Consider the following 25,460-nt stretch of genomic DNA (forward strand, 5'->3'; position numbering starts at 1 on the left):
TACTGACTTAATGACTTTCTTTGGAAAAGATTCTGAGATCAAATAGCTTTTCTTGATTAAATTTATTTTCTGATGATAATGCAGACATTTTACCATCATGGAAATATTTTCTGCCAATGGACTTTGTTTCAAGAAATTAGCTTTCTAATTTCTAATTTCTTAATTCCTTAATGGATAAAAGTATGCTTATGTCAAACTCTTACTCTGAATTATTTGCTGCCATATATACTATAAAAAATTTCTAAAATAACTACTTCAAATTCAACTATACGTACCAATTGTGTGAGTTCTTTTTAATCTGGAGTTTTTCCTTACCAGAAATACTTTCAAAAGAAAACATGAGACCAAAATCAGATATAAATTTAATGAGTTTTAAAAGTCACCACCTACAATCAACTCATTGAGAGATATGCCATACTTTTCTACCCTTTCACTCTTCACTGTATAGTAAAAGTTGATATTAAGAGTTAAAAAAAAAAAACTGGGCAGGATGGGTTTAGAATACTTGCCTTCCAGAAGACCCGAGCTTGGTTTACAGTATTCATATCAATGTTTTCTGAAACAATGTTCTTTGAAAAACTATCTTCAAGAAACTAGAATGTAACAGTCATCAATAATTATGCTTTAACATAGTTCATTAAGAGGAAAATATGTAAGATTTGGACACATATAGCAAGTAATTAAGCTTAAAAGTTAAGGAAAGAAGACTCAAAATTTGCAGACATGGGAATAAACAAGTATAATTGATATTAAGCAATAATAAATTCTTAGAGGAATTAGATCAATTCCTCAAAAAGCCACAAACCACTTTTGTGAAGTTAGAGGGTGCTGAAACCATCAAGTGTGCATTTACGAATTTAGTGAAGAAAAGAATGTATTATAAGTTATGGTCCTACAATCATAATAGACTTTTACACAGTTCTGAGGGCAAGGTAATTTTACCACTTTTATTAAACTTAAGATGCTTGATTAAATGAACTAAGGTAGTGATGCAGTATGCGTAGTGATTATGGGAACAAAATGGCTTTTTGTCTATAAAATTTGAGGATGTTTCTTGATGGTATAAAGGTAAGAAACACAGGTAAGATAAAAGGAAATGAGGCTTTTAAAAGCTCTGTGATCAAAGTTACTAAAGCCAAGTATGTCTTCAAAGACTTTGCAGTGATTGATTTTAGTAACCAAGTTAAGGGTCTCCAATTTGGAATTTCTTCCCCTCCCCAATGAGGGCAACAAAGGATTTGTAGTAAGTTTTAAGTTTAATAAATTTAAATTGATTAAATTCCTAAATTAAATTATTCTGTGTTTTGTTTTATATGGTCCCTTAATGATTAAACCAGAGTTTGTGTTTTGCTTCCAGGCAGTCATTAATCAGTAACTAGCAAAATAAGACCCAAATTTGTTCAAATGAGAAACTGAAAAGACTGATGTCAATAATTTGTTTTATATAGTATTAGCAGACATTACTTTCAAAATGAGAGGATATTAGTGAATTTTTCTGTTTGTTCCATACTCAATTTTTAAAAATAAAATGAAAGGATTTAATATATTTACACATCTTAAAGGTTAATACATTTTAGAAATTTAGTCAGTTACTTAGGAATTACATTAAATCAAAGTACTTTCACCATACTTGCAACAATTAAAAAACCCCACAAAAATGAAGTGAAATTGGCTAACCCTAAACTCAGCCAATATGAGAATTAATTTTGAGATAGGATCTCAATATGTAGCCCAACCTAACCTAAAACTTGTGGATCTCCTGCCTCAGCTTCCCAAATTCTAGGGTTACAAGCACTTATATTACTTGGGGTTTGGCACTTATTTCTCTCTATATATATATATGGAGAATATATATATTCATGATTAATTACATTTCTTTTACAGTTATAGAACTATTCAGATTATATACTGGATCTTGAGTCAGCTTTGCAATTTTTGAAAAATTGATCAATTTCCTCTTAACTAGGAACTTTCTATTGTTTAGTGCCAATTAGGCCTGTAGTAAGTAATGTACACACGTTCATTCCTAAATTTGGTGATTTGAGTCTTTTTTTCCTTCTATCTTAGTCCTGATATATGTTCATCAATATTTAAAAAAATCTCACAGCTATTTATTACACTGCCTCATTTTTCCCTGTATTCACCTGCATTGAGCTTCCTCTTTACTAAGTTTTCTTTCTGTGTTTTTGGTGAGACAGCACCTTGATATGTAGACCAGGATCACCTAGAACATGGAATCCTACTGCCTGTATTTCCCAAGTGTTGTGATTACCGGCATGCAACACTATGTCCAGTTTTTTATTTTAATCTTGAGGTGGAAGTTGAAATCATGAACACTTCTTTCTTTTAATGACATAAGAAAAAAATTGAGATGGGGTCTCACAATATAGCCTTGGCTGGTCTGGAACTCACTATGTAGACCAGGCTGGACTCAAATTCATAGAAATTTGCCTGTTTCTGCCTTCCAAGAGCTAAGACTGAAGTTGTGCAAGAACACTCCCTGGCCTGATACAATAATATATTGCTACAAATTTTCCTCTAAACATAGGTTGCCTATTTTCATTCAGTTTAATTTTCTTTAGACTTCCTTTTTAATCTAAGGATTATCCAGAATTATGCTTTTTAGTTTCCAAGTAGTTGGATATTTATTTATTTCCTTTTTGCTATTGGTTCTATTTTTTTTTTTTTTTTACAAAATGAACAATAGTGTATGCTTTGCATTATTTCTTTTCATTTAAAATTAAGGTTTGTTTTATAACCCAAGATCTGGTCTTATCCTAATGAGTGTCCAATGTATGCTTAAAAGGAATATATAACACAATAGGGGTTATCATTACTGTGAGAAACATCACAACCAAAAACAACTTAGGGAGGAAAAGGTTTATTTGGCTTATACTTCAATATCAGTATTTACTATTGAAGGAAGTCAGGACAGGAACTCAAACAGGGCAGGAACCCGGAGGCAGGAACTGATATAGAGGCCATGGAAGAGTGCTGCTTACTGGTTTGCTCTTGATGGCTTGTTCAGTCTACTTTCTTATAGCACTAAGGACCACCAGCCCAAGGACAGCACCATTCACAATGAGTTGGACCCTCTCCCATCAATCACTAAGAAAATGCCCTGTGGGCCTGCATATAGCTGGATCTTATGAAGGTGTTTTCTTAGTTGAGGGTCCCTCCTCTCAGATGACTTTAGCTTCTGTCAAGTTGACATAAAACCATGTAGCACAGTAACAGATCCAATTCTGTACAATCATTCTGTCCATTTATATTCTTGCTAACATATTTAGTGATTCCATAAATTACTGAGAGGGATTTGAAGTCCTCAACTATAATTGTAGTTTATGAATTCCTCCTTTCTGGCCTATTTTCATTCTTCTATTTTGGATCTCAATTATTTGGTGCATTTACAAGCAATATTGTCATTTATTCTTTGTAAATAAGTGATTTTTTTGCTGTGGTAGAGGAGAAAAGAAAGCATGACTTTTATTTTCTTTCCCCTTTTGTTTTGCTGTTACAACAGATAGGCATTGTTGAAAGAGTTGGATTACCTCTTTTCTGGCCCTTGGTTAAAAAGAAAAATGCTGTTTGGACTATCATTTTGTTTGTTCTCATTAAGCTTTCTAGGTGTCATAGAGTCACATGTCAACGTTTTTTTTTTTTCCAGACAGGGTTTCTCTGTGTAGCTTTGGATCCTATCCTGGTACTCGCTCTGGAGACCAGGCTGGCCTTGAACTCATAGAAATCCGCCTGCCTCTGCCTCCCGAATGCTGGGATTAAAGGCATGTACCACCAACGCCTGGCTAAAGAAAGGAGTTTTCATCTCTGGGTCAAACCCAAAGCACCAGCATATTTTTCTATGGATAGCCCATACTTAGAATCACTGCTCTGTAGAAGTGGACTACTGACAGACATGTTACATAGGACTGACTATTGTGTGAGACTTTGTCAGTGCTACTGTGATTTGGCATGGTAAATATTTAGTTTTGAAATAACCAATTCATCCACAGAAACCAGAGTAAGCACAAAATGAAGGGTAATAATATTTAAAATAGGTATTTATAATGATTGTATGGTCCTTGTTAAAGAGAAACATGTCACAACGTATTGAAGCCATTTCTAGGCAAATAAAGTCAAAATTGGGAAAATTAGTTCTAAACAACGGTTGGCTCACAGATTGCTTCTTTGCACCTACATTAATTGCCCTCTTGTTTTAGTTACTGTGATCCTGAAACAATGTAGTTAAATAAGAGAGCTGCCAGGCAAACCAACCTTAATAAGTTCAAATAACTTAATAATTGTTGTTTATGTTCTGATTATAGAAAGTGATAGACTTGCCTTCCCCATTAGATAGTGAACTTTACAAGTGAAAATGGCTTTATTCATCTAAAGATTCATCTAAATTTTGGGTTTAAATCTGATACTTTTTGGTTGTGAGCCTAGCCTTAATGGTTGAGTCAATCCTGCAGCCCTCAACTTTTGATACTTTTTATGTCTATGTAAAATGAATAGTCTCTGTTCTTTTTGGTGCTGCAAACTGAAAAAGTACCAACAATGCCAACATCATAGGGTCACTTTGAGGACTCAGCAATAAATTTCTGGCATGGAATTGTCATGTTATCAGGAAATGTTAGGTAATATTTAATTATAGAAGTAATACTTATCAGTCTCTTCTATTCTATAATTCTTAGACTAGGGTTTACATTTACAGATGGCTGGCACTACTAGAATTGTTACTTTTCTGATAAAGTTATGCTACTTTTGGAGAGCTGTTAAAATGCTGATGAAGAAATGGAAGACTGATGTTCAAATTTCAGTTCCATCATGTAACTACTTTAATATATCTGTCTCAGCTTTCTAACACCAGTACCTTCTTCATCAGTTACTGAGGATGAATTAATACTTATAAAGTGTACCTTTTCAGGTTAATTGATAACAAAAAGTCTTAATATCCCTCCACTATTTTCCTAGTTTTTTAAAATTAATTTTTATTTAAATTAAAACAATCTTATTTTACATACCAATCCCAGTTCCTTCTCCCTCCCATCCTCCCATGCCCTCATCCTCCATCCACTCCGCAGGGAAGGTGAGGCCTTCCATGAGAGATCATCAAAGTCTGTCACATCATTTGGAGCGGGATTTAGGCCCTCCCCCTTGTAACTAGGCTGAGAGAGTAACCCTCCATAGGGAATGGGCTCCCAAAATCCATTCATGCACTAGGGATAAATACTGGTTCCACTGCCAGAGGCCCCATAGACTGTCAAGGCCCCCCAGCTGACACCCACATGCAGGAGGCCTGGTTTGGTCTTATGCTGGTTCCCCAGCCGTCAGATTCAGATCATGAGCTCCCCCTTGTTGAGGTCAGCTGTTTCTGTGGGTTTCCCCAGCATGGTCTTGACCCCTTTGCTCATCACTCCTCCCTCTCTACAACCGGATTACTGCTCAGTGCTTATCTGTGAATCTCTGCTTCTGCTTCCATCAGCTATCAGGTGAAGCATCTATGATGGCATTTAAGGTAGTCATCAATGTCATTATAGGCGAAGGGCATTTAAGGTAGCTTCTCCACTATTGCTTAGATTCCTAGTTGGGGTCATACTTGTGGATTCCTGGAGATTTCCCTAGTGTCAGATTTCTAGTTAAGCCCATAAATGTTCCATCTACTAAGGTATCTCTTTCCCTGCTCCCCTTCTCTGTTCTTCCCCCAACTCAACCTTTCTGATAACCTTTTAACTCTACAAAATATTTCCTCATAAATTATCAGAATGGATAAACCTACTTATCAGAAATAATGTAACAGCTAAATGTTTTCACTTACATCTTAAAATACTAAGATGAATTAGAGAAATGTTGGGATGCTAGGAAAGGTGGTAGCAGGTTTTTCAACACCTACTCAAACTCTGTTAATAAACTTTTAAAAAATCATATTATGAAAGTATACCAGCATGGTGCATGGATATCCAATCACACTTTATTCATTCTGGTATCTCTGCATGTAGATTTAAAAATAATTGATAAGGTTGTTGCAGTCTTAATGAGGCAGCATATTGTTGTTTTTATATTATACTAAGCAAAAATGTACACTCTCCATTTCTTTCTTAAAAGTTACTCCAGTAGGTTCTTGATCTACCTTACTAAATAATGCCCTTTGGAAAAGTGGTACCAATTTCTTCTTCTATAACACTGAAAGATGAGATTTAGGGCAATCCAATTATTCTTTATCTTCATAAAGGCTTTTTACTACATTTGGGTTTCATACATACATACACTACTCCTTGCCTTCCCTTTGTGTGCTCTGAAGTCAGTTAACAACCTCTGCATTTTCAGATAGAGCACTGGCCGATTTTACCTACAAGTAAAACTTGTGTTAGGAATTAAAACAAATGTTTAGCTGATGAGGTAGGCATAGTGGAATCTCTCTAATCAGAAGGCCAAGAAGGGAAGAAAGCAAAGACTGGCTGGAACTGAATCTCTGCACTAGAGCATAAGAGGTATGGTGTGAGGGAGTTAATCTAGTTGCCTTCTCTGGGACTGTAATAGGACATGCAGAAAGGATCTGTTTTCAAGACGAAAATACTGAGAAGGGCACTAACATTCCAGTTCACAGTCACTTCCTTATTGGTGGAGTCATTCACCACAACTTAACAAGGTACGCTATTACTATAAAATGCTGAAAAAATCCTTATATCAAATTAACATTTTATCTAAATTGGAATGCAAACATCTTTAGATTTCATGGAATTAGTACTATAGCAGAAACAGTGGCTTGTGAAACTCAATGTTCAACCCTTAAGTGTCATTGTATAAAAAACACCCATGTTATCCAAAGAATCAGGGAAAATGAAGATAACCATTTAATTATTAAGTTACATATTGATACTTGACCTTGCATTTTCAAGAAATTATAACATAAAGAAAAATTCTTTTATTTTAAAATGAGCCTCTAGAAGTGAAGTTCCTTTACCAGGCTTTTGATCTTCCTCAATAAGTAACAAACGCTCTTTGGAAAGGGGCAACACTTTCTCCTCCTAGGTAATACACAGTACTCTTAGCATTTTGGCTTGCCTTTTATTGCCTTCCTTTATTCAATAATTCAAAACTTCCCAGACTCATTCTCTTTTTTGTTTCTCTAGTATACACAAGAGCATGCATGCATGACAGAATGGAACACACTGTATATATAAATGTGTTTGATCGATCACCACTCTTCTAAGGCTAAACCCAAACTCTCTACTAGCTAATCTACTCTGAATCAAAGTGGCCTCTTGTTCCCTCTCCAGTTTCATCTCCAACTACCAATTTTGCTCTTCAATAGGCTGTCTGTCTCTCATCTTGAGATCTTTGTTCAGGCTGTTACTTATAATTGGAACCAGACTCCAGAGGAAGTTCAGTGATTAGATGGCTCTTCTGAGTTGTGATGATAACAAAAGTAGCCCCATTCACAGGTTATCAAAGAATACTGTTTTTTTTTTGGTTCCCTTTAGATGTTGCTGGAAAGAATAATATGATTTGTCAGCCATTTAATGGGTTTGGATGGGACATCTTAGCCTCCTGTGGAGGAAGAGACATGGGAATATGGACCTGGGGAAAGGGAAGGTGGGCACTAAAGCTAATAAAACTCTAATCCACATAAAGGAAAATTATTTTCTAACCTAGTTTTATGAGAATAGGAAACCTAATTTAAGACAGTAACCCCAAGAAACTGTTCAAATATGAAGTTCTTAACTCTTTCACACCCTGTATTCTTAGATGGTATACCTTTTTAACAATATGGTAGATTTGATACTTTGAGCATTAAGCTCCAGTTCTATAATACTAATTAAAGATCTCACTTTATTTTCTTTGTTGAGGTAAGGTTTCTTATTGAAATTTAAGTTTACCAATAAGACTAGACTACCTGTCTAGCAAGCCAAAGAGATCTTCCTGTCTCTATGGCTCCCCTGTGCTGGGGCTCTAGGTGTGTATTGCCATGCTTGACTTTTTTATGTGGGTACTAGGGATCTGAACTCTGGTCCCCATTGTTGTATAATTACTTCAGTGACTGAGCTATCTCCCCAGCCATGTTTAGTCTGTTTTCAATGGTTAAATGGAAGTGGAAGCTATGGCTCTGTTACTAAAACCAACTTGAAAGTAGTATGAAACATGGTGAAGCTTTATGGGAATGTTATGACTAACAAGACTTTCAGTTTCCACATGGCTATTAGTCTGGTTTCTCATAATCCATCTGGGATGGAATCAATGGTCCTGCCTTTGATCTGTCAAGTGATGCTCTTTCATTAGAAAACTATCACATGCCATTGTGATCATTTTTTTTTCAGCCCAAAATTCTTCAATAAGCTCTTTATTATTCTAGGAGTCTCAAAACTCTATTACAAAACTCCTGATCTAGAACTGCCTACATTTGTAGGTGCATGTACTGACTCTTCCTCATACAGTGACCATAGTTTTTGTTTGACAAACTAGCAATTCTGAACCTCATGGAATCTCTGGGACATGTCATATCACACATTTTCGATGATCAGTATTTATATTCTCATTAAAATATCATTACTCAGTTTTTTCACTCTTGGCTCAACTGCTACCCATGATGAAGCTTCTTATTTTCCCTGGAGTACGGTAACTGTTCTTGTTTCTATACTTTTTGCATCGTCCTATACATAAGCTAAATTATATTGGAAATCTCAGCGTATCTATTCCATGCTGTGCTTTTCTGTGTGTGTGTGTGTGTGTGTGTGTGTGTGTGTGTGTGTGTGTGTGTGTGTGTGTGTGTGTGTGTGTGTGTGTGCATGTGCACATGTGGAAGCTAAAGGTTGACTTTGGATGTCTTCTTCTACCACTCCTCATCTATCATATTTTTAAACAAACATTTATTTAGCCAGCTTGGTATTTGTTGTGCACATATGTCTATGTCTGTATATCAAGTATGTGCCTGGTGTCTGTAGAGGCCTAGAGAGAATGTTGAAACCCCTGGAACTGGAGTTACAGAAGGTTGTGAGCCTCCATGTGGGTGCTGGGAATTTAACCTTCATCCTGTGGAAGAATTGTCAGTGCTCATAAACACTGAGATGTCTTTCTAGCCCCTTCACCTTACTTTTGAGAGCAGGTCAACCACTGAACCTGGAACAGCTTATTCAGCTGGGTTGGCTAAGCAGTGAGTTGCGAGTATTCTTCTATCTTTACTTTCCCAGCACTAGGATTATAGGACTATGTGATTACAAATGTCACTATGCCTAACTTTACCTGTGTGCTGAAAATCTGAACTCAGTCCTCACACCTGTGCAGCAAACACATTTCCAACTGGAGCATCTCCCCAGCCCAAAAGTGTGCTGCATCTTCCCATTTTTAATAGCACATAGTGGATGTCCCTTTTTAAGTAGAAGCATGAAACATTCAACATTCTATCTCTAATCTAGATTTCTGGAGCTGCCCAAGTACTATGCATTAACATACAAATTAGTAATTACCTAATTACTATTCTCTGTCAATATTTCACCTATTAAGTTATTTCACTAAAATTAAGGTTGCTACAAAATAGGAATGCATTGATCATATGAGCTGCAAAACAAATCAATCCTCAATAATTTTAAGGTCAATTTCTAATGATAGCCTTTTATAAAAATCTTGCAAAGGGAAAAAAAAATCTGGACTTCATCAACAAAAGTAATTTGCCTTCCAAGAAAGACTGTATGAAAGTTTTTGAGTTTACTTACATGATACAGTGTGGTTTCCGGCACTGGTGTGCCCATGATGTCTTGTCTCAATGCATCCATTTGCAAACTAGGCAGCAATGAGTAGTGAGTTGGGCTATTACTCTTATCACCCTTCTTTTTTGACTTCTTTCCTGTGTCCTTTTTGCTGTTTCTCTGAAACATGTATTCTTCTTGAGCAATTTTTTCATTGCTCATATATCGAAGAAGAGAGTTTTCTACATAAAAAGAGAAATACAGTGATATAAATATGCAAATATCTGAAATGTACCTTTCTTTCCAAATTTTGCTATAAGATTTTTATTTCATTACTTTAACTTGATTTAACTTACGATATATGTAGTGACAACACAGTAGGACTTAATTATTTGGTATTATAAGGCAACAAGATATATATAGCCTTTGTATTATTTCTCCTGGTTTTAATTCTGGGGTAACCACATCAAAATCACCTGCAGAACTTAAATTTTAAGCTCTGTATGGGTGGAACTTACAATTTGTAGCAAGTTCCACAGGAAAATTCTCCTAAACCTTGATGACAAACAATAGCCTCCAATATTTTACATAATGTTCTTGGAGAAGTTAAAGCCCATGTTATGAACTTAGTTTATAGAATCTTTCCTTAAATTAGTAGTCAGCACTTAGTGGCTAATATAACAATTTCCTACAGGGTATCACTATTACAAGACGTCCCAAAGAATATCTTAGAGATGGCCTATGATACACATTTTAAATTTTTTCTTGATTTATACAATAAAAATAATGAGATTAGATATAGAAGCTTGGAAAATAGAATTAATACATGTATATGACGGAATCTGATAGTGCCCTTGAACTTCTTAACATTTTGAAATGCTCACTCCTCAAAACAAGGGTTAAGGAGACTTATGAAGCAGACCTTTATACTTGCTTGTCCATGCGGTCTGTGGATGTTTTAGAGTTTACTGGATAGAAATAATAAGTAAACAGGTCAACTATACCATAAAGGAAGCTTAGTTTCTAGAACAGTTCTGGTTTTTGTTGTCCATCTACAATTTGTGGCTCTCTCCTTCTGAAGCTGGGCCCATCATATCCATACTTGGTTAAAGTCTACTAAGCTGTGAAGGTTTCTCTTGCTCCTTACTGCTCACATCAGCAGCAGGCTACGTGAATATAAAAACTTTGCGTACATAATTCAAAAGTAGCCCACTCCCATGTAAAAGAATAACGCTGAATAGCAAACAACAGAAAAAGCACAAAGTACCGGTTCCCCCATTTTTATATGGTTTTCGTAAAGAATCACTGGCCCAGTTTCCATTCTACATTTGTTTTAAACCTATGTGCTTCAGTGCTCATTACGAGGTTTTATCATATGAGGTTTCATGAATGAAGTGAGATGCACTGCTGATTAATTGGGACTGAAGACAAAACTGTTTCTATTTATTGAACTGAAATGAATTCTTTTATGCAGTTTCACACTTCTGACCTTGTTTTCAAAATATTACCTTTCAGTTTACAAACATATTCATCTTTCTCTGTGTAATCATCTGCCTAGAATCTCTTAGAAGGCATTCATATAAGATACCTATTACTAATGGGTCAAGACAGTCGAATATTGGTCTGACTTCACTCAGTTGTACTGTCAGTCAATGATGGAGTAAGTTTCTGCTGAAGCCATAATAATCTATTTAAAGAACATTTAATTTTGCTTATTGTTAAAATAACCCAGCCTACACTGAAATTCTAGAACACTTACCTCTTCTACTATCTCTCTTCATCTTATTTGGATCTTCATAGTCCCCCACCCAATTATATTCGACTGGCATAGATATAGGTCGTAGCTTGCCTAAACACAGAGAACAAAGTTCACATCACATTGGTTTTCTTCCCCAGGTAGGCTTATACTTATACTGATTTTCAGCTAGAGTATACAAAACACACTCTCATATGCAACGTTATGGTTGGCACGTGTGGATGAAGGATATGTGTGTTTTGAGCCAGAAGGTGAAACTGCCTCTAAGAACTGTCCAGATAATACTACTTTAAATTACTTTTTATAGGTAATAAAGAATACCGCATGTTTGTTCTCTTTGGAGTCCTGGATATTAAGGGTATACAACATTTTACAAAGAAGATCACAGTTTCCATATTTCTTTTCATTTTTAGTAATGGATTTCAGTCTTACTCCCTAATGCCTGTGAATCTATGTCTTTACTATTCACTTCTAAAGTAACAGGGTTTTGCATTTAACCTTACTTTTAGGAAATTAACCTACTGTTTCTGGTATATTATCACAACTAACTAAATCATAGCACCAAGCATTTGGATACTACCATGTGTTACCAATATGGGGATTCTGTTTCACTACCTATACTTAAACCTAGATGTTCATATTTTGATATAATAAGCATGTGTAGTTTACAGAATCAAGTATTCACTTCTTTGTCCATTTTCCTTCTGGGTCTTTAGTCTCAATGAACATGACTTTAATTTAGCAAGCAGCAGTCATAGCAAAGACTTTAAATATAACACCCTTAGTAGAGCAGTAACCAACTATTTTGTTCAACTTAAATTTCCTGAAGCACAGAATAGCCAATGAAAATCAAATTACCAAAAAGTTTAAAAAAGATACATCTGATAAGACGCAATAGTTTCACATAAATTCTGAATCAATGAAAACCAGAAAACAGGCTCGGATCATAAAAATGCTAACAATAAAAGTACATATACTCACTAACTATACCATGCACTTTCTAAGAGTTTTATAAATACTAGATCATTAAATCCTCATGCTTATTACAATTTACACTTTTGCCATGAGGAAACTGAGACCTGTTAGGTAATGTGTTCAAGGAAACACATCTGGTAAATGCCTAATATTAGGATTCAAATCAAGGCATATGAATACCAGTTGTGAAATAATTTTGGACGGCATTCACCACTATCAAAGTATCACTTTATGTATTTCTAATATATTTCATATAGAACTGCAAATTCAGCAATCCTTTCTCTTTTAATCTTTCAGTTACCCTCTTTCCTCTCTTCACTGCATGAATTAAATTTGATTTGTCAGTTAATTAGCATGTATTAATTATAAAAACTAAGAGGTTCCATTCTATTTCTACACATGTAGATAGTATATTTAGATCATATTTACTGTCCCTTACTCTTATCTTCCTGCCCCCTTCTTCTGCATCCCCAAAAATCACCCTTTATTTTCATGTATTTCTTTTATTTGCCAGCCAAAAAAAATTAGGAGCAGTTGTGGGAGATTTTATTTCTAGTTTTAAGAAAAATCTACCAACTCTCTGCCTTTGAATTATCTGAACAGATATAATTTCTTTAGTACAATTTGCTACATTGTTTTAAAGTCTGAGCATAAACTAGACATGATAAATTAAGGAGACAACAGTGTGGTATTATTTAATCTTTTCAAGGTGTGCAACTGCAATGGCCACTTATGATTTTAACATTCTTATGTAATTTATCTCTGCTCCTTTTTACACAGAATGAATGAGTGAGATAATATAGTTCAATATATTCTGCCCATCAAGGGTAGGGTTAACATGTGAGGAGAAGCCTTTAAAAACTTCCTATTCCATTGTTTTATGGATTAGTTCCCCAAATTCTCAATTTTGTAAGTGCTACATTTTTTGAAATACCCACAACTTACTCTTTTAGAGTTTAGTTTTAAATATATATTCCACTTTAGCATGCACACCAAAACTACAGTAGCTTATAGCACATTTACATATCACCAAAACATCTTTTGAAAAGCAAAGGATCTAATAAATAAGGATTATTCACTTACTATTAACTATAACCCTCATTTTGGGGGGTTACAATTAATAGGTAAGACTATAGATAACTATAATGTACTTTAGAATGATGTATCTAAATTATTTACTGTATTTGATACAAAATACTACTTAATGGAATATAAAAAATAAATTAATAAAAAATTTAAAAACTGTACATTGTGTAATCTCATGTCTGTAATTCCAGTACTTGGGTGGTATATGAAGGAAAAAATTACCATTTAAAGAGGTAATTGCTTTTTAATACTAGTGTACACAATTGCTTATAAATGTTTTTATTAGGTGACATTAGAAATACAAGAATGCTTTTATATGTTACTTGACCTTTCATTGCCATGACTTTCTGTGACCTAATCCTTGTTCATTTTTTCTCCTGGGTCTTCATGATACACCAATTTTGTTCTAATAAGTATTGATTTAGTTGTGCAATTTATATCTTCCTTTTAGGGGAATTAATATAAATCCATAGGAGAAAACAAACTTCTCGGGTGTGGTGTACTTGTCTTTACTTGTGGTGTCCACATAATCTGAATAGTACCTTAAATGCAACAACTGCTTTGTACATTTAAACAGCTTGTTAAAAAAAACAAAGCCTAAGGGTTTCCTTCATGCATTGGAACAAGGGTCTAAATCACATCTTAGTTTTTGTAGTTTCATAGTTTTATTCCTTTCCTGTCTTTCTCTTCCATCCAAGATAGTATATCACTCCAGCCCACCTACTTCATTTGAAACATTTTAAAAGATGTTTTATTTATGTGTCTGTGTGAGAGCCTGTCATGTGAGAACCTGTGGAGGTTCGAAGAGGGTGTTGGACCTTCTGGAACTTGAGATACAGGTGGTAGTGAGCATTCTACATTGGTGCTGGGACTGAGCTCAGGTCCTCTAGAAGAGCAGAAGTGCTCTGAACCACTCCATGTGAAAAAAAAAAAAAGGTCAAAGAGCTTTATAAAGCTGTTGGGTAGTTAGTAAGAACTACAGGTCCTATTTCCTGATTTATCTTCTAAAAACACTTCCATGGGTAGCATGTCTGTTGGAACACGAATGATCTGCTTCCTTTTCCAACTTTATCATTCCCCCTTCTCTCCCTCCATGAACAAATCATTAGGAAAGTTTTTTCTGGAGTCTGAAAGTTACATATATACACATCTGTTCTAAATATTTTAGCCAATAGTTTGATGAAAACGAGTAGAGTAAGGAATGATTAGGCTATAAGCTTGCTATATAAACCCATCAAACTCCTCACATACCAGACGCAAAAATTACTTTCAGATGGTTGACTGCATTTCTAGGAAAACATCCTGGGGTTATTTAAGGTAGAGAAAGACACATATGAAGCAGAAGAAAAACTAAATTAAATGGAAAGTCAGTAATTATTTGAAGGAGAATGAAAGTGTATCTGAATCTATTAAAGTAAGAGTGAGTGCTTTAATCTTTAATGTTACAGTTAAAATGTTTGATTTTAGGTAAAAGACCTTGAGAAACATTGGCTTGTAAGTATCTCAACAGGCTGACTATTTAAGAATGGTTTATAATAACAATTATAAAGAATAAAAATCCAACATAAACTTTTAATTTGTTATGAACACTCGTTCTCTCTCTCTCTCTCTCTCTCTCTATATATATATATATATATATATATTTTCACTAATGAGAAACAAACAACAATTGAAATATCTTTTCCAAAAATAAGTCAAATCTCATTATGACATGTTCAGTTGATATCCCTGGGAGGCCTGTGAAATGGTTGAGCAGTGGCTCGGGGGAGAGGGGAGGAGTGTGGGGCTGGAAGGAGTGGAGGGAGGAGAGGACGAGTTCTGAATGTATTGTATTGTTTTCCTACTGCTTTATAAAAGTAGTCTATACTTTAAATGGGGAGTGAGGTGAGTAAAGCTGTTTTTAAAATTGTATGGTCATTTTAATGCTTGATTACTATGCTATTGTTTAAATCAAATTACCTTTTTATAAAGGTAATTCTACCAAGAGAAGGGACGTGTGTGTGTGTGTGTGTGTGTGTGTGTGTGTGTGTGTGTGTGTGTGTGTGTGTGATTAGCATGAATTGGTCATATAGTTAGATGCATCTGAGAAATCAGTATTTATCTGAAATTTTGCTGCTGTGCAGTAACAATCACCTGAATGTTGTGAAAAGAATAAGGCAGCATTAGGGTATTTTAAATACTAGGTGGCAGAAGAATTCTGGGCCCTCCCTTTTAATATTGTAGAGTGTATAAAACAAGGTTTGATAAAATAAATTGGCCTCTTGCTACACTCAGCTTTAATAGAGACTTAAACAAGAAAGATGGCATGAACATGCAACGTTCTTTGTTTAAATGTACACACATCATACATTAACTGCAAATTAAAGCAATTGAAAAATCTTAGTGAAAGAATATATGGAAAACCCTACCAATATGCAGAATGCAGTAATATTTCCTTATGAAGTGAAAAGATTACCAATTTAAGACTCACATTGAGAAACAAATGACATCCTATAACAAGTTTTTACATTTAGTTATATTAATTGCTTTGAAATCATAGTTTTCAAGTTAGTGAGAAAGTTAGGTAAAAATTTAAGAGACCTCTAATTTAGAACTTTATAAATATAAAAATGTCCATGATATGACAACTTCCTACTCTTATCCCAGTGCTTTCCCCAACACATCACAATGCTGTAGTGATGGATCACTGAAGAGCACAAATAAAAAACTGCAATTTGTGTTCCTTCTAAAACAACTTGCTAACATTTATGATTTCTGTAGCTTTTGTTTAATTGTCTTTACAGTGAATCTGCAACTCTTACAAACACTGTGATGGTTATATGAAGAACCAATGAAGATTCAGCACATACATTGTGAATAAAGCTCTGTGCTTGAAGTTCTTTGTCTGAGAACAATGGAGAGTACATTGGCATCACAGGGTATGATACCCATAAACCAATGACAGGTTGTTACATTGACACTTTTAATTTGTTGGACATTGTTTTAATTATTTGTAGTAATGTATGTGATAATCATTGTCATAACCAGGATGACTTTTATTCACCTGTTCTTGAAAAATATTAAATGCAACACTTGATATTTTCTATTAGGGATCTATTTTCTTCTGTGAATTCTAGAAAAAATTGCAATAATATCAGTAATTCTGCAAGTGTAGAGCATAGAATGCCATCTACTTGGTTTTGTTTTTACTTTGCTTTGGAATTTTATCACAAATACAATTTTTCTATAAATAGATTCTGTTTTCTCTGAAATATAAAAATGAATGAAGACATCTAACAAGACAACCATGGGACAGGTTGCAACTTTTCTAGATGTTTGGATCTTAAAATGCAAAGAAATTTCTGTTATTGATACCAACAATTTGGGGTATTTAAGCTGAATTGCAAGTCTTTCAGTTTTTCCCAAATGTGTTCTATTAAGCATTTGTTTCACTGAAAAGTTAATAATATTTTGTGACCCCAAAAAACAAAGACTTGATGCTCAAATACATCGGAGAAACCCTGGATATAGTCCAAATGCAACAGGACATTCAAAGCTGTTTGCCATTATTAATCTACAAAAGGAATATAAAATATGCAGATACCCTAGTCTGATTTACCCACATAACTTTTCTTTAATGCCCTTTCAAAACCAGAGATATATAGAAAATACACAAGAAAATGTTAGATTACTTAATCCACATTTGTGATCTGAAAGCTAACACTAACAGCTCTATCTATATGTTAGCAACTGCTGCTTGCTACATTTTCAATAGGAAAAAACTGCATTCTAATTTCAGCTAGAGTAATAATGTATCATGTCTTGCTCCAGAGAATGTCATGGTTAGTTTGTTTATCTGTGGGACAGAATAGATAATTACAGACAGTTACAATCACATACCATTTTTGTTCAGAGAATATGCTAATCATGAATAAATTTAGGTATATATTTCCAGAGGGATAATCTCCTAGGTTCTTTTAACTAAAAAACAAAACAAAACAATGATCTCTGTATTATATATGGTCTCTAACTTTGATTTTTGTAGTATCTTTTTCTGTAGATTGGTTCTTAGGTCAAAATTTCTCACCAACAGCATTCTGGACATTCTTTATGTTTGGACACTACCTAATACCTTGCAGGGATGCAGAGTAGCAATTTTATCTTCTACTTGACCCACTGGGTACCTGTGCATGGATGTACCCAGTGGGTATATCCTGCCATGCTTGTTGATGCCTATGGGAGGCCTGCCCCTTTCTGAATGGAAATGGAAGAGCAATGGATGAGGGGGGAGAAAGGAGGTAGGGACAGTGTATAGGAGGAGAGGAGGGAGGGAAAACTATAAGATGTAAAATAAATGAAAAATTTTAATTAATAAAAGATGACATTAAAAAAGACCCTGAATCCTTTATTCTGCCATTATTGAACCCCCCTTGTCCTTAAAATAGCTATGAAATTGCCAAATGTCCTCTGATGAGTAGGACTGCCTCCAGTTGAACTGCTAAGTTACTTTCTATTCTTGGCTTCTCCATTCAGGAAGGACATTAAGAATGATTATGATTCAAAAGTAGCTGAAATTAGTTAGCAGCAGCAACCACTTACTATGTCATTTATGTACCATTTCTTAAGAACATCCTATGAGATAAACACTGTGCTAAGTGATTGGCATATGTAATTTAATGTTTAGTCCTTACAGATATAGTAGTAATAGTACTGTCACTCTGTTTTTCCAGATAAAACCCTGAAGTATAAGTGTAGTCTCAATTAAGCTCAAGTTGAAGTATAGCCAAACTCTGACAGCAAATCAAGTCTACCTGACTTTAAAACTAATGCATTTCCATTTCCATCAATAAAGTTGTACACATCAAGAAAGAGAGCTTTCTCTAGATGATTACTCTAATTCTCATATCAGGAACAGACTTTTCTGCTTTTATCCATCAGTTACATGGTCCCTTATCACCGTTAGCTTAATAGTAAAGAACTCTTCTGTGAAGCTAACCAACATACAGCATTTATAATTTTTTCAAAAACCTAAAAGAATAATAATTCCCGTGAGTATAATATACATCTCACATTTCTACTTCATTAAATTCTATGATTATTTCTTTGGGTGTAGTACTTCTTACTCAAATATAGACATAGCCTGTGGATGGTACAACATTTTCTTTTCTCTCTAGGATACCTAATGAATTAAGCCTCATTTTTACCTTTAAAGGACATTATTTATAATAAAAATTGACAAGAAAGAGAGCAGCCATCTATTCAGAAAAGAAAGAAGTATAATGTATTCTGTGTATTTAAATATTTAAGAAATGTTTGAAAATGCCATTAGTTATAATTTGGCTTCTGCAAAGAGAATAATTTTTAATACAAAAGGAAATGTAATGCAGTAAGTATGAAAACAAACTTTGAAATGTACAGATACCATTCTTATTTTGCAGTAGTAGAATCTGGCCCTCACCATGACACAATGGGTCATTATAGCCATTTACTATTTAGGTGAATAAAAGGGAGAAAGTATTAGATTTCTTTTTATCAGTGAAGTTGAAAATGTCTAGGTATATTCTAGATACAATCACAACATGTAATACGACATTTATGAGAATAATGTCCAAAATTCTACGTGTATTAATTTGTTATGCTTTTGTTGGGCTGCTGGATTTTCAACTAACCAGAAAAGTTCTGGGTTCCCACCTCCCAATTTACATGGTTATTCAGATACTTTAAATTGCTTTCCCCCCTTTTCTACAAAATCTGACTACTTGTGGCCACAGAGGGATTCAGCCAACAGTGCCTACTTTTTAGTTGAATTTCTACACATAAAAATGTACTGTAATAGTGTCCTATAATGAATTAGAAGGGCAAGGAATCCACTAGTAGAGGAAGCTGGTGGAAAATATTTCTGCTCTGAAAAGTTGCCAAGCAACTGATCTTTATTAAATTCAACCTTTGCATTTGAAGCCTGAGAAGATGAAACCAAACTGTTAAAGTGATTTAATTCTGTTTTCCTTTCATTCTGTAATGACAATAATGAAAATTGCTGTCTAATATACTGGGTACTGTGGCAATTTACAGTGCATTGTCATTAAACTCTCACAAAAACTCTATGAGGCAGAAATCATCTTCATTTAATAAATGAGAAAAGTGAGGCATAAAGTAGTATGCTTTCAGAGTCATTTTGGAGTAGTTAGGTGATAAACAGGATTTGGGGACACAGTTGATACTATAGAGAAGCTAGATTGTTTTTGTAAATAGTATCTACTTTTGCAAATAATCTGAAATTAATTCTGTGTTTATTATTAGTAAAATGAAACCACTTTTATCCTGGTTTAAAATGATAAGCCACACTGTTGTTCTTTACCCACAGTACAGAAAGCTTTTTCAAAAATGCTGTCATGGCCATGTCTATCTAAATGCATATTTATTGTCTTATGAGTAGGTACAAAACAACATACAAGCTAAGACATAAAATTAGGCCTATTTCTGCTTGTTTGAAATAAAATTCTCAAGTTTGGAAGGACAAATAAAGTGTTTTGAAAAGATCTTCATATAGTTTTTGACAATTAATTTTAATCATATATAGCTAGCTATTATCATCGGTAGGGTCAACAAATATCCATGGATAGCTAATTTCAGCTCCATTACTTAGTAGCTGTGCAAATGACTTAATTTCTCTGTATTTTAGATGTTTTTCATGTACAGACATTTTATTTGTATAAACCTCTTACTGTTGTTGGGGGGCTTAAATGGGCTAATGCCTTTTAAATACATAAAATAGTACTTAACATAAATAATAGCTCCATCAGTTTTGTAAGTTTTTAAACAAGCTGCCCCCTGACCATCCTTACCTGCATGTATGATGGTTTATCTGAATATCTGTACTTTTAAGTCGTTCATTTAAAACTAGTGAGAAGATAATGCAAGATGAGGATCTTGGCTAAGTAATTATGCTTTATAGCACACAGCTAGAATATTTTGAGATATCTGTCTTTAAACCTGTTCCTGATTATCATTGTCTGTGGTGATTAACTATTATAAACATAACAGGATCTAAAATCACCTAAGAGACAAAGTCCTGGGTCCATTTGTAAGGAATGATCTTGATTAGGTTAAGTGAGGTGGGAAGACCCACCCTAAATGTGGTGACACCACTTCATGGACTAGGATAGCAGAATAACTGGAAAGTGAGCTGAGTACCAGCATGGATCTGCTTTCTGACTATGGATGCAATGTGACCAGCTGTCTCAAGATTCTGCCATCATGACTTATCCTCATGATAGACTATATTCTATGCGAGTCAAAAAGAATCTCTTCTTCCACAAGTTGCTTCTGTCAGATATTTTGTTGTAGTTAGGAGAAAAGTGACCAACGTGATATTTTACCCTCTCCACAGAGCAGATGAGAGTGGGGGGGGGGAGCGGGAGGATAGGAGGGAGGGGGAATTGGGATTGGAAGGTAAAAAATAAATTAATAAAAAGTGACCACAAAAGAGCTTACTATTTTCATAGATACATATATGACACTTAAAATACAAATGTACTAAGACATATTCAACAGTACTATGGACTGTGTCACATCTCTTAAGATCCTCAAAATCCCACTGAAGCTTCCTAATATTTTGCTTTCCCTCTTTAGTGCAGGCTAAACTTGAACTCACAGTCCTCATGCCTCAACCTCTAGGCTGTTGGGATTACAGGTGAATGCCATCCTATTTAGCCTACAGTCTAACATTCTCAACTGTAAACATACCTTGAGTAAAGAGGCAATGTAGAAAAAAGTATTAGGAAAGTAATGGTGACTCAGTTTACATACTTGAAAACTAGAGTATTTGTAACTAATAACTAAGTGTAAAAGGGCTTATATAGTAATCTGAGGTACTACACAAGAGCCATTATGAAATGGCTTGTTTTGTAATATATTCCAGAAGGAGAGAAAATTTCCTTCCCCCGATAGTGTTATAATTGGGCTGTTCATGTTGTGGGACTGCATGAGGGGGTCAAATCTAGAAGTTTTCATTGATTACTTAGCAAAGTATGAGGTACTCTGTATTAGAAACTTTGAGGTTTTGGCATAAAGATTTTTTTTTTTTTTGCAGTATTAGATATTTGGTTATAGCAGGCATTTAGAAATCCTGGATGACAACTACTTAACATTTGAAATTCAACATAAACATCATGTTTGTTTGCTTGACTTCCCAGGCTTCAGTTCTAGAGCTAACATGTTAGACACATTTTTCTACTTACCTGAAACAACTTTGCTATCTTCGAATGATTCTTACCTTTGGGTTATTCCTACCTTACAGGTAGAATTTAAATTTTATTGACCCTTGTTTCCCCAGTGCTTGGGTGATTTTATGTATATATACAGCAAATGTTAGCTGAGTAAACTTAACAAATGAATTAGTTCTGGGGAAAATTAAGGACACAAATTTTCTGTACTTATAGGTACATTTAGTCACTTAAGATCTGACTTTGAAAGAATCATATTACTATGAGGTATGATTATATTTTCAATGTTCAATAATTAAAAAGAGAACTTTCCCGACTTTCTTTTGCTTAACATGCACACATTTATTTTCTTCTCAGTTATTAAAAAGAAATACTAGGAATCTATAGACTATATCAATTTTCTAAATTTTAAGGTGTTTTATTTTCCTGGGAGAGAGACGTTTTATAGAACATGACAGAATCAGGCCCTTTAAAATGTATCCTGAAACATGGGTTTCTGTGAGGAAACCTCAGAAATCTATGGGACCTCCTGTAGAAGCCCAGTATTTATCCCTATCATAGGTGTGGACTTTGGGAGCCGATTCCATATAGAGGAATACTTCCTGAGCCAAGACACACGGGGGTGAGCCTAGGCCCTATCCCAAAGGATACGAAAGACTCTGATGACACCCTATGGAAGACCTCACCATCCAGGGGGAGCAGAAAAGATAAGTTACAGATAAGGTTTTAGTTGGGGGCGGGTAGGAGAGGACAGGTGGGAGAAGGGAACTGGGATTGTCATGTAAAACAATCCTGTTTCTAATTCAAATAAAAAAAAGTTGGAAAAAATGTAGCCTGAAATTAGTAACAATCTGTCGTTATTCAAGTAAGAACCCAGTGACCCCAGGAAATATGTGACTATATTTGCTGATAATTTCCCCTTATATAAAGCATTTATCCAATTTTTTATGTGTAGAAAAATCTAGTATGTAAGAACAGAAGAGCAGGTGTACTATATGTCCTACCTAATAACCGCTGGTCAGCATGTACTTGTGAAATAAATAAAACTTTTATATTATCTCATGCATCAGGATAAGGAGGAATAACAAAAATGACACATTTCTCTACTTACAATAGTACAGAAAAAAGTTTCAAATACCTCTAATATGTGATAGTTTGACGTAAGTGCAACCATAATAGTATAATTAAGAAGTTATGTTAAAACTATGAACACATGATAAAGAAGCACATGCACAGAGATGCACACAAGTGAATATAAGTGCTCATGTTCCTTTTAAATTCTTTACTACCATCACCGTGTACCTGTGTGTGCATGTATGTGTGTGTAGTGTGTAGGGGTTTGTGTATGTGTCATGGTACATATGTGGATGTACCATGAGGTAACATATACGACAGACTAGCTTCTGAGAGTTATTCTACTTTTTCAGCAGGTCCCAGGGCCCAAACTCAGATCATGCGGCTTGAACGGCAAGCACTTTTTACCTGTGGAGCCACCTTACCAACCTTGGTGTCAATTCCTAAGATTAATTTTTGGCAAAACTTTACATATCTAACTTTAGCCAATAGTTTTAAGGAAATTAAACATATGTAAGAAGAAATGAATCCTCTTCTGGGAAGAGAGGATGGAGTCAGGTTGAATTAATCGGGAAGGATCTTGTCTTTTCCCAAAGTCTTTGTTCCTCACTCTAAAGGATCAGTTTGAAACTGGACAGGGAAAAGGATAGACTTCCAATTAAAATCCATTCATTTTACATTTTAGGTACCTTCACAGGCAAATATTGGAGAGACCCTGTATCAATTTCAACTATTTGTGACTGTGTGACCTTAGTTATACTATTAAAAATCCTAACATAGTAACTCTAGGTTAATCTATGCCCTAAATAAGGTTTGTCCTTTCTAATTAAAAATTTTCTCTACTCAAAGATAAGATCAATCATCTAGCTTCTTAAAAGAATATAATACCTCAGCAAAATTTTCCTCAGCAAAATCTATCTAAAAGGTTCTTTAAAAATCCTCGAGGATTAATAAAATAATTTTATTTCAAAGAAATCATGTTGCTTATAAGTATTTACACTTATAAATCTCTTGACCGATTTTAATTTTGTCATCTATCATAGAAGAAATACATGTGATTCTAAGATTTTCACCTGCCATTCTGAGTTAAAATCTTTACTAGCTTTTGGAAAATCTCACAACATTTTCAATATCATGTCTTAAATTTTTGACAGTCTACCTAGAAATACATGATGACACTGATGAATTTTAAATATTTCAGAGTAATCCAATAGTCTCACAACTCCAAATGTCTTAAAGGTAATCAAGAAACTCAGGGAAGATATGTATTCTTATATAAATAAGTGAAGAACTCTTACCATAGGTCGGTGTGCTTTCTCGTCTTCCTTGACTACTTGATCTTCCTTTTTCATATTCATAGCAATACAACACAGTATCTTCTTCCACAATGTTAAATCTCTTTCGATACTCCTGATCCAGAAATGAGTTTGGGGATTCAGATCCCTTATGAACTGGCTTGCCCACTATATGTCCTCTGAGGTCTTCACAAGGAAGGTTTCCCTTTTCATCCCTAAAGCAAAGTGAAGATAGAGGAGATGGGTGTAGTATTAGGGCCATACAAAATTAGAGGGGCCTTAAAATATAAAATAGCATTCTCTTACAATGTATTTTTAGATGTTTGTAGGATTTCTTTGAGAATTATAGGGTTAGTTATAATTATTCATATTTTGTTCCAAATAATAGTCAGGTTGAACAACTTTCCTCAGTGTCGTACAGATAATAAAGGACAGCTAGAAATACATCATAGATCTTCTACCTTCTACTCTAATCCATTTTTACTATATGTAATATCATAGGAAGAAAAATAATTTCAATACATAAATTAATTTTAATTGAAGGATAGATACTAGGTATAATGCTAACAATTTAACAACGTTTCTTTCCTGTTTAACTTAATGATTTTGATAGAATTTGTGTTCCTGAAGAATACGGTTATTCACGATTCTATCACCAATATAAAGGCAAATTATGGTCTTATGAATGATATTAGCACCACAGAAATCAGTATTATAAGAAGTTCAAACAGTAGGTTCTTAATGTAAATGGGTTTTAATGTTAATGATGACTATAAATATTCTAATTCTATGTATTTCCTGAGAGTAAAAGGATGTATATATGGGAATCATTTAGAAAGAATACAAAAAAATTGCACCTTGGCAATGTTTCTTATGGAAGAATGGCAGAAAATATGGTAAAATATGGAATTTAGGAATGAGATTTGGGGAACAGCAAATCCACTCTTTCATCTGGAATAATTTAAGGAGAAATTTTAACATTTCATGGGATTCCTAAATCCTATTGTCGTTATTTTAAAATCTTTTTCTAAAGTTTCATTTTATTTTTGTGCTTTTTGTTATAATTTAATTTTTAATGAAAATCTCATGTGCGCTCAATGCATTTTAATCACATCCATCCCTCAGCACACACTTTACTGCTCCACCTTCTCCTTGGCACCCTCATATTACCCCCCATTCATATCTCTTTTCATTTTCCCCCTTTATATTCTGTGAAACTTCTAATGAGCACTGCTCAATTTCTTTGTGAGAATGTCTAATTTGGGTTCAATGTTTTCCGCATAAGTGGTCTGAGGTGCAAGGTCATAGTTTTTAGAAAGTAACAGATGACCGAGCTTGTAATGAAAGGTCCTTCCCAGGATTAATTTAACACATTATTTATCTTACGAAA

The 25,460-nt window shown here is 34.5% G+C and overlaps 1 protein-coding gene across 5 annotated transcripts in view; it reads right to left on the reverse strand.

Moving 5' to 3' along the window:
* Cnksr2 (connector enhancer of kinase suppressor of Ras 2) overlaps positions 1–25,460 on the reverse strand; it is a 212,512-nt gene that overhangs the window by 58,441 nt on the left and 128,611 nt on the right. For 3 of the 5 annotated variants that reach the window (XM_027432585.2, XM_027432588.1, XM_027432590.1), the window contains 3 exons: positions 24,074–24,285; positions 11,440–11,529; positions 9,708–9,922 (listed from right to left, as the gene is read on the reverse strand). In XM_027432585.2, coding sequence (XP_027288386.1) covers positions 9,708–9,922; positions 11,440–11,529; positions 24,074–24,285 — 517 coding nt within the window. The remainder of the gene's footprint in view (positions 1–9,707; positions 9,923–11,439; positions 11,530–24,073; positions 24,286–25,460) is intronic. The other 2 variants (XM_027432589.1, XM_027432587.1) reach the window with 1 other exon arrangement.

Source organism: Cricetulus griseus, chromosome X (assembly GCF_003668045.3).
Source record: "Cricetulus griseus strain 17A/GY chromosome X, alternate assembly CriGri-PICRH-1.0, whole genome shotgun sequence".
Classification (NCBI taxonomy): Eukaryota; Metazoa; Chordata; class Mammalia; order Rodentia; family Cricetidae; genus Cricetulus; species Cricetulus griseus.